General features: G+C 37.3%; 1 protein-coding gene across 1 annotated transcript in view; it reads left to right on the top strand.

Annotated features, from left to right (window-relative positions):
* Positions 1 to 2,630: 2,630 nt before the first annotated feature.
* Positions 2,631 to 11,146, top strand: part of LOC106882332 (cytosolic iron-sulfur assembly component 2A) — a 10,911-nt gene continuing 2,395 nt past the window's right edge. The window contains exons 1-4 of the mRNA XM_014932976.2: positions 2,631 to 2,951; positions 6,732 to 6,896; positions 8,443 to 8,492; positions 9,457 to 9,502. Of these exons, the coding sequence (XP_014788462.1) occupies positions 2,876 to 2,951; positions 6,732 to 6,896; positions 8,443 to 8,492; positions 9,457 to 9,502 (337 nt within the window). The 5' untranslated portion in view covers positions 2,631 to 2,875. The remainder of the gene's footprint in view (positions 2,952 to 6,731; positions 6,897 to 8,442; positions 8,493 to 9,456; positions 9,503 to 11,146) is intronic.

The following is an 11,146-nucleotide window of genomic DNA, read 5'->3' as shown; positions in this document are numbered from 1 at the left end:
TAACCCTAACCCTAACTCTAACCCTAAAATCCTAACCCTAGCCCTAAAACCCCAACCCTAACCCTAACCAACAGCAGAAATACCGATGGCTTGGCTAAATGACACTTTTCAGCTTCCAACACCATAACAAGAAGTCAAAACCACACGTACAAGGAAAAGGAAGAATACTGAATTTCTAAAAGTAGACCCTAAGAAGAAATGATATTGAATATATATATATATAGGAGGTGGGGGTGAATAAAAGAAATTGATTATTAAATAAAATGATTAAAAGGGGAAATGTTGTATAGATATTGTAAAAAGTGGTAGGAACCCACCATTATAAATAGACCAATAGCCAGTCATCAAGAGAGAGTTGAAGAGTTGAGAGTCAACAGTTCTAGTCAGTGTCTGGTGGAGCTATTAGTGATAGTAAGACAGAAGAAGTTAGTGTATTACTATTCTGGTACAAAGAAATGCAGCGGTATCCGCCAACTAGTAACTATTGTGGCTACTAGCGTGAAACAGCAACTACAGTACAACGGCAGTCACACATCAACCCAGTGGGAGGAACCGACGTTACAACAGACTCTATGCCCCTTTGCACAAGTGTATGACTGTCAGGGCCTCTGAGACAAACATGCAAGATGGAATATAACTGCTTTTGGGCTTATTGAGTGGCGGTGGAATGAATCCTCTCAAAATTTGAGACGCTATGATGTATTTTCTTAGAGATGGAGGCTTATCAGATGTTCACGAGCTTCTCCTTGGCTCTCCAGACAGAAGACTGATGTAGTGGCTAACCCCACCTTTCACAGGTCCTTGTGACCTTGCAGTTATGTAAGATATTCTGTTGAGTATTTGTTTTGGATCTTGGCTATATACTGCAGGCATGGCTGTGTGGTGAAGGAACTTGCTTTACAACTATACGATTCTGGGTTCAGTCTCACTGCATGACCCAGGATACCAGTGTCTTCTATTATAACCCATAGCCAACTAATTCCTTGTGAGTAGATTTGGTAGATGGAAACTGTATGGAAACCTGGTGTATATATATTCATGTGTGTGTGTGTGTGTGTGTGTGTGTGTGCGCGCGCATGCATTTGTCCCCATCTACTGCTTGACAACCTTTGCTTTGGCTCAGGTTGGAACCCGGCCATAAAAAAGACCATTGCTGGTTTGTTTATGTTCCCATAACTTAACAGTTTGGCAAAAGAGACCAATAGAATAAGTACCAGACTTAAAAATTAAGTACCGGGGTCAATTTGTTCAATTCCTCTGTTCAAGGTGACATACCAGTATGGCCTTGCACCCAATGACAGAAACTATAATAGTTCTGCCAGTGGTTCTGTATGGCAGTGAAACATGGAAAAATGTTGGCAAAAATGACCAAAATGCTAGACACAGCCCACTGATGATATCTATTGAACAACATTTCCCAACCAGGGTTCTCTGGAACCCTAAGGTGCTGCTAAAGGTTCCAAAGGGTTCCACAAGAAAGTGTGAGATAAGCTAATATTAATTTCATGATCGTAATATTACTATACATACACAACATATTATTGGTTATTGTAATATTGTAATATAGAAATCATCCTATCTAACCTATTATGTTATAAAAAAAAATATAACAAATATATATGATATTTACCACATGAACTACGATGAAAAAATATGAGAAAGATATGGTATGTAATTTTTTTTTGTGTAGGGGTTCCTTGAGACATGTAATTTATTTCAAGGGTTACACAAGGGTAAAAAGGTTGAGAAACACTGTTATAGAAGATTCTCAAAGAAGTCACTTGGTGAGATAGAATTACAAATGAGGAAATCTTTCTGGTAAGCAAAATCTTACCACTGCAAACCATTGGGGTTCTTCATCATTATTACCAGGTGGGTCATATTTTATGCCATATGTTCTTGACTGTTTTTTAAGTCATTAGGGTGTGATTTAAGAGATTTGGCTACTATTTCTAGGGGATTCTTCCTTGGTTTGTTTACACTTAATATTGTTGTTTAGGTCAGTTGTAATCAGGTAAGCATGATAAAAGGTGTTACAACTGTGACCATTCTGTGTTTTTGTGTATCTATGACTGCATTGGGCATTCCTTAGTTACTAGCAGTAAACGTGTCAAAATCTCATATGATTTTGTTTGTTAATTTCCGGAAATTTTTTTAAATTTCTTTACTCCTCGAGAAAGTGAAAGATGTATGTACGTGTATATGAAATGGACATGTGTGTGTGTGTGTGTGAGAGAGAGAGAGAGAGAGAGAGAGAGAGAGAGAGAGTGAGTGAGTGAAGGTGTGTGTTGTCATGTATGTATTTTTTTGTATGTATGTGTAAGAGGCACTCACTCGCTGTCTCTCTCTCTCACACACACATTGTGTGTGTGTGTGAAAGTGACGGAAAGAGAGCCACTTACACATACATGTAAAGAATGCATACATGACAACACACGTTCACTCACTTTCACTTTCTCGCGCGCGCGCACACACACTCACGTCCATTTCATATACAAGTACGTACACCTTCCACTTTCTCGAGTTGTACAGAAATAAAAGTTTTTTACGGAAATTAACGAACAAAATTATAAGTGATCTTGACAAGTTTGTTGCTAGTAACGAAGGCCCCTGCATCGTCCAGTGAGTAACTTCTTGTTTAAAGACAGTAGTACGTTTGTTGTTATGATAGAAACTTGATCGCTATTTCTAGCGTACCGAACGACCACGCAGAGGTTGCCTTGTTTACTATTAACATCTGTGACTGATGACCTTACTTTGATCTAAAACAGTCTTCAACGATTGAGAGTTCCTGCATCAGTTGATGTATACAAAAGCATGTGCTTTACAAATGGAACCGTGAATTATGTGTAGCTGTCAATGACACGATTTTATAATGTGTGACAGCAACGAACTTACTGATGATGAGAATGTGGACGAAGAATTGCAAACTATGAAGGAAACTGTTTTCGGTATTTAAAAAAATTTCTTCTGTATATTAATTAATTACAAAAATTATAAAAGAAGCAGTCATACGTCCCAAACTAGCTGCGATCTTTTTTTTTATAAAATATTTTTTGCTGTTTTAAATTAGCGATTAAATATTTATTATTAATTTAAACATTATTTACACCCATATTGTGTTGGTGGAGCGCGGGTAGAGGGTTACAACTGTTTTCCAGAATTGTTTCCACTTTACATTCTGCGTTCAAATCCTACCGGTTTTCACTAACCTCGTCCGCATATCTAGATACTGTAAATTAAATGCTTATACGCAAGCGAATATTACTATTTTAGCAAAAAGAAATTCTATATTTATTTGAAAACGCTAACACGTCGTCATGTAATACAGAAGAATCTTAATATTAATAATAGTGACAAAACCCATTCTTTGTTTAGGATTAAATGCTATAGCAGACTCATTTAACCTTTCGTAAGATGGGTATATATGAGAATGCACAAATTTTTGGTGCCCTTTGAATTTTACTTATCCTTCTCATCTCAAATACATTAGTCAACAAACTAGTCTCTATGTAGTCGTTCGACTTATTAGAAATAGCAGCTAAATTATATATCCCTTAAATCAAGCATTACCATCTTTAAAAAAACAACAAAACATTAGATAACGTAGTCTTAGATACACTGAATAGATAAAAAGGTGGGTTGGTCGTAGATGGAACGCTTTTGATGATAGCCTAGCGGTTACATTAAGAGCAAACTAGGAGCTTAACCGAAGAAAGAGTCCTCCTTGTTTATCTTCCAGCTGAGACTGATCAAATAGGCAGACCTATGATCAAAAACATTCAGACTTGACTATCCCCTCTTTTCTTCGGACATAATGTACTGTAGATCCCATATTGCATTTTCCAGTCTCCAAAGGGAGACTTAACTACATTTTGTAGCAGATCGAACAACTACGTAGAGGCTAGAAGCACCTGCCTCTGAGCGCGCTTAAAAAAAGGAACTTTGGATTTCTAACTCCGACGGAAGTTTTGGTGGCGATGAAGTGTGCTAGTGTCATTACATTTCACTTTAACACAACAAATGTTATTGTTGTTTAACCCAGGTCAGCCCAGACCATGAATCAAGCTGGGACAGCCTTTATCCCTGCTTCGATCGCGGATGTTTCGTCTTTTTCTATATCGGTGTCTATATCGTCTAATATATACTTCTTTATTGTGATTTAAAGGAGATTCCGATCAACTCAAATTCACTTTAGTACTTAACAAGTTCTAATTTTGGCGATTCTGAAACTAACCGAAACATTTATCGAACACTTGTTTTTGGATTCATTTTATAGGAAAAAAATGTCATTTCTGCTTTTGATTTTTTGGAAATTCTAAAAATACAAACAGAATTTTACTTCTTTAATGACTAGTCGCGTTTTAAATCGAATTGAAATTCGCTGCACATTCATTTCAGCGAATCCTGTGCGAGCTGAATTCTATTTGGGTTGTTCGAATCTCTCAAACCACACCATGCCGTGTTAAGAAAGAAGGACATTTGAATAATGTAGTTCTCGGGACACTTTGCCTGAGAGAAAAATAGACAGATGGTCACATCATTGATCATAGATCTTGCTCGATGATGGCTGACAACTGACAAACACGAACTTGTTTGAAGGTGGATGGTATGTGTACAATTTCTTCTCGTCGATCGAAATCATTTGGTTCGGTTACTCGTTTTATCGATCCAGCTGTGATTTTTATAGGTCAATTTAAATAAGAATCCGAATGAAATTCCTGAAAATCGCAAGTCTCACCCATTTCAATATTGTAGACAACAGTTTTTGAATACAAATTGGATGGGGTCAACAACAAAATAATGGTGTTGGCCAAGTAAAAGAGGCACTAAGTATATTCTGTGACAGCGAAAATTGCATGATGAAGTTTCGAACTTAAACATATATTTCTATATAAACTACGGGTTAACTCTGATCGAGTCAATCTATTTTAGTATTTCTGTTACTGTGTAAATAGTCGTTAGCAGTTTTTCGTCGATCTCTCTCAATATGTATGTATATATGTATGTATGCGCGTACGTATGTACGTATGTACACCACGCTCTCTCGTGCGCAATATAATATCTGGCGAGGGCTGCAACAAAGGTGGTAACCTTTTTATTTAAGGCATTTATTTTGATCAACTTTGTTTCATTATTTTAAAAATTTAGTTGATTTGTGAAAAAGTTAGCTGAAACGAAAGTTTTGAGAGTTATTTCCCCCTGAAAATTATTTTCTTGGGGTGAAAAAAAAAGTATAATTTCTAATTTTTGCACAAGGCAGTACATGTTGAGGAGAAGGATAAGTTACATCGACCCAGTGTTCAACTAATATTTATTTTATCGATCCCGAAAGGATGAAAGGCAAACTTGGCCTTGGCGGAGTTTGAACTCAGGACGTAAAGAGTCCGAAGAAATAACGCTAATCTTTTCTATTCGAGGTACAAGGCCCGAAATTTTTGGGGAGTGGGGGCCAGTCGATTAGGTCGACCCAGTATGCAACTGGTACTTAATTTATCGACCCCGAAAGGATAAAAGGCAAAGCCGACCCCGGCGAAATTTGAACTCAGAACGTAAAGACAGACGAAATACCGCTAATCATTTTGTCCGACGCACTAACGATTCTGCCAGCTCGCCGCCCTAATAGTAGTTATAATCCTTTCTGCTATAGGTACAAGGACTGAAACATTGGGAGATGGGGATTATCCATTGCATCGACCCTTGTGCTCGGCTGGTACTTATTTCATCGACCCAACCCTCAAGGGATGAAAAGCAATGTTGACCTCAGCGGAATTTGAACTTAGAACGTAAAGACGGACGAAATGCCACTAAACGTTTTGTCCGACAGGTTAACGATTCAGTCATATTTCTAACTGCTGATTCATTTGCTTACTAATTTTCTTTGTATTTTATTGAAATATTGAAAATAAGTTCCATATATTTATTTGGGTTTTTGGCTCCATTCAGAAAATGAAATCATGTATTATAATCAGTTTAAGTTAGCATGGTGGGGGGCCTTACTCTCTCTAAGTTAGATTTATAACTCAGTATATTTGGCTCAAGTCAACTTGGCGTAGACTATTTAGCATAACATTAACCAGTGTGTTCCACCATTATTTAAGGCAGCAGCATGTGATATAAATGAAATACAACTGCTATTTGTAGCTGGTTGAGTAATTTACATATAGGCTTTCTCATCATCATCGTTTAACGTCCGCTTTCCATGCTAGCATGGGTTGGACGATTTGACTGAGGACTGGTGAACTAGATGGCTACACCAGGCTCCAATCTGATCTGGCAAAGTTTCTACAGCTGGATGCCCTTCCTAACGCCAGCCACTCAGAGAGTGTAGTGGGTGCTTTTACGTGCCACCGGCACAAAGGCCAGTCAGGCGGTACTGGCAACGGCCACGCTCAAAATGGTGTATTTTACGTGCCACCTGCACAGGAGCCAGTCTAGCAGCACTGGCAACGACCTTGCTCGAATGTCTTTTCACGTGCTACCGGCACAAGTGCCAGTCATTGCCTCATATTGAAATAAGTTTATGAGCAATGTGAAAAAATCATGCCTTGAATTTCATAAAACATTTTAACTCTTTCTTGGCCATATTTAATAAATTCTTGGCCACGTTTAATTAATCTTTGACCATGTTTAATTAATTCTGAAAATGAAATACTGTATTCCACCTGGTTTTATTCCTTTTCTTTATAGCAAATTTTCCCTGTTTTGAATCTCTACTTTTCTCATGTCAGATCTCATTCGAGGAATCAAAGACCCAGAAAAAGTCGAAACCCTTGAGGAACTGAATGTTGTGACTGAGGAAGGAGTTGAAGTAAAACGATTTTCAGATCAATGTTTTCTGATTCGCATTGAATTTATTCCTACAGTTCCTCATTGTACACTTGCTTCACTGATTGGTATGTTGACATCTTTTCTTTCCAATATGTTTTAGATATCATCAATATCATCATTATCATCATCATCAACATCATTATCATTTTATTGTTCATTTTTTTCATACCATCATGGGTTCACTGAGTCTCCTGTCTTTTTTAACATCCTCTTCAATTTCTAAAAGGAGTAGTTCATGCTTGTACATATAATGTTCATGCTCCACTGGTCATCCACCTTTCACCATCAATTATCAGCTTCATTAGATCTAATGCTTTATTGTGCTAGATCATCATTAACATTTGATATGCATGCTTTTCACAAAGTTCCTTCAACACAATATGGGACTGTGGTTTGGTTTTTGTAATTTAAGAATGGCCAAAGCATGTTCAACTGAAATTAACCTTTTTGAATATAAAAAGAATGCTGCCTCTTGAAAAATACTACAGTCTTACAATTAACTATTCATTATATCAGGTGGGTATATTTTTTGTAATAAATCACTGGATGCATATCAACATTTAGACTGTTTGTGAGAGAAAGCAAATTGAGATTGTAATCTGGTTTCAATAACTGTTTGGAGATATTTCTTCTCTTGAGTTCATTTTGATTCAGTTCAATAAAATTTTCTCTCTTTATAAAAAAAATACTTTGAAATGTAGAATGCAGCTGAAACTACAGTAACACGAATTGATACATATCAAGCAAAAATACAACAACAATAATAATTTCTAACTTGGGCACAAGACCATAAATTTGAGGGCGGGGCTTAGTCAATTAAATCAAGCCCAATACTTGACTAATATTTTGTTTTATTAACCTTGGAAAGATGAAAGGCAAAGTTGAATTTTGCAGGATAAAATGTAAAGAAACAGAAAAATTACTGTAAGTCATTTTGTCCAATCCACCACTGGTGCAGCCATCCGGTTCACCAGTCCTCGGTCAAATCGTCCAACCCATGCTAGCATGGAAAGCGGATGTTAAACGATGATGATGATGATGATGATGATGATCTGTTATCAAAGACTTGATAATCTTTCTAGAGCAGGTATCATGATAAAATGCATCTGGTACACCCTGGAAAGGGATTGGTGTTTGGAAGGGTATCCAGCTTTTGAAACCATGACAAAATATAACATATGAGCAAGATGTAATATTCTGACCTGTCTAAGAGGGCAGTAATTCCAAATAAGAACTGACTCGATCCCTGATGACCATCCGATCCATGCCAACATGGAGTGTGGATGTAAAGACAAGGATGATGGTGATGATCTATATCCTGCATCTTTTTTAACATCAGCCTTGTGTGTTACATGTTATCAATGGGCCAAGCATAGATTCCCTGCATTTGTAATGATGAGAATGAAAAATGAATAAGCTTCTGTGCAACAGTGTAACCTTAATTGTTCTTTGAATTTCAGATTTGTTAATTTCACATTAAAAATTTCCATCCCTGGAAATTCCACATTTTATAAATGTTCTTTATTTATATTTTGTTGTATAAATTTATAGATTTTATAACTCTTTCTCATTTTGTTAAAAGTTTCCTTTAAATTCTTTTCTATGTTCAAGGTTTATGTATGCGAAATAAACTTCAAAGAGACTTTCCTGAGCTACATAAAGTAAGTCCACATGTTCTATTGTTTCTTTTGCATGAAAAACATGGATGTCATCACCACATGAGACAGTAAAGTGTTTAACTACCAACGGAAGAGTCAATGTCTTCTGTATCTTGTCACTAACACAACACAATGTTGATAGTCTTGATACCTTTTATCTTTCTTTTCTTATACTTCTTTCAACACTGGTTGTCAAGCAGTGGCTGGAGACAGACAGACAGACAAACACACATGTATGACAGGCTTCTTTCAGTTTCTGCCTATCATATCCACTTTCAAGGTTTTGGTCGGCCTTGGTCTATAGTAGAAGACACCTGCCCAAGGTGTCACACAGTGGGACTGAACCCAGAACCATGTGGTTAGGAAGCAAATTTCTTACCACACAGCCACATAATTCTTCTTAACTCAGTCCCTTCTGTTGGAATAAGAAAATCACAAATAGCTGGGTTGATAAGGTGTTTGGCTAATTGGGTCGACTAAACTTTTGATGTCTGAACCCAGGACAGTAACTGTTTGACAGTTTTTAGGACTATAGAAAAACAAATTCCCTGATTTAAATTACTGAATATTTGATTAGTTGATTGATCTATGTTAGCCATTCCCAGCCTGAGATTTTTGTCACATCAATGCAATAAAGTGCAGTGCCAACTGCAGAATGTGAACTGTTGACATTGTTTCATAGCCCTGTACCTTCTTGATCTGGCTAACTGCAATTCTTGTATGTGATTTGGTTAGTAGATTCACCTTCTCCTTTTTAGCCATAGCTGAGCAGACTTTAGTTTGAATTAGGTGCAATCCCATGGTCAGTCATGACCGAAAGAGGTCTTTATCTTTTATACTTACTATATTTTTGAAAAATCCATGATGTATCATTTGTGGACTACTAACATAGAAATGGTATTGTGGCCTCATCTGTTTATCTTTGGCATTTTAAAATTAATTCCTTTATTTATGATTTCTTTAACAGTTGGACATTTTTGTGAAAGAAGGAAGCCATGATATTGAGGAAGACAGTAAGTAATGCTCTTTCTTTCCACTTTTGGTATTCATTTCACTTGTTTTGAAATTGTCACAGAGTTGGTCACCAACACACCCAAGGGTTTGGTTCATGTGTATTGTTTCCTTATTCAGGCTTTTGAGAGCTTCTACAGGGTCACTCAACATGCTAGAAACAGCACCTAAATCTCCTTTGAATCACACTCTGTCATCTTAGAAATGCATATGTTGGATAATGCAGTATCTGGTTTCCTGTACATGGATAAAAGATGAGAAGGTCATGGTTAGAATGCTATTGATCAAAAGTCTGCTAAATCAGGTATGAAATGGAGCTATGCAGAGACCGTGATCTTTGTGGGGCTTCTAGTACTGGTAAGATTAGTTAGATAGGGGTAGATAGGAAGCAGGATTCGTAAGTTACTTTCGCAAGAAGTAGCATATCAAGATTTGGCAGTATCTTCAGGCCGGAGACCTGATTGGTCCTGAATGCTTTCATTTGAATAGAGTCAACTGTAGGTGACTAAGTGCCTGTCTCTGTTCAGAATTCTTGAGTCATAGCCATAAATAAAAGACTGTACAGGTGACCAGTCAATCCCTCACTTGCAAGATTCCACACAGATTTGTATTTATTATTTGTATGTCATTATCTTCACACATTTTACTCATGTTTCACACTCTTTGCCATTTGGAAGATCAGAAGTGGCCAATTTTTCCCAAATGTGCTGATAGCTAACTCACAGAAGTCTTTCATCCATCCTTTTATTACTCTATGAGAAAATAAAAGCAGTAAGCTGGCAGAATCATTAGCATGTCGGGAAAAATGCTGTATAGCTGTTTAGGTTCCATGTTTGTTTTGGCATGGTTTTTATGGTTGGATGCTCTTCCTAATGCCAACCATTTTACAGAGTGTACTGGGTACTATTACACAGCACTAGCATGGGTGCCTTTTATGTGGCACCATCACCTACAAGCCCGCAAGATTAGTGATGCTCAGCTGGAGAAGGTCACAGGGGACAAGGTTACTTCCTCATTCTCAAGTATTAATATTGCTTGAAATATTTCAGAATTGGTCTCATGTGTGAGCAGCACAGGTGCGACTTTTCAGACCAGCAAGTGACCTCTGCTCTTTGGCACAAATGTTACATACATGATTATCCTCAACAACAGGAGCCACTTGTTGATCATCATGCACTTTGATGTGTCGTTTCAAGCCCCTAGCTGATAGACAAACATTTCTACATCATGGCATGTTGCTATGCTGCGTTTGGCGTAATCCAAGTCAGTTCTCTGTACATGGCTTCTTTTGTGACTTTCATTCATATACATATATATATATATATATATATATATATATATATATATATATATATATATATATATGACCATAGGATTGCATCTAGAAAGTTACTCTCCGAGGCACAAATTTGGGCAAAGTTGTTTATGGAAGACCAGCCTCCCCTCTCCACGCCACTGATGTTACCCAAGGGAAAAGCAAAAGCTGATACAGCTTGGCACCAGTGATGTCTCAACTCATTTCTACAATGTGTGGAAATGAGTTACTCAAGAACACAACACAGCCCAGTCCAGGGATCAGACTCATTACCTCATGATTGTGAGCCTGATGCTCCAACCTCTGAGCCATATATATATATATATATATA

The sequence above is a fragment of the Octopus bimaculoides genome, chromosome 10, assembly GCF_001194135.2.
Source record: "Octopus bimaculoides isolate UCB-OBI-ISO-001 chromosome 10, ASM119413v2, whole genome shotgun sequence".
Lineage (NCBI taxonomy): Eukaryota > Metazoa > Mollusca > Cephalopoda > Octopoda > Octopodidae > Octopus > Octopus bimaculoides.
This window is presented reverse-complemented; position numbering and strand designations above follow the sequence as displayed.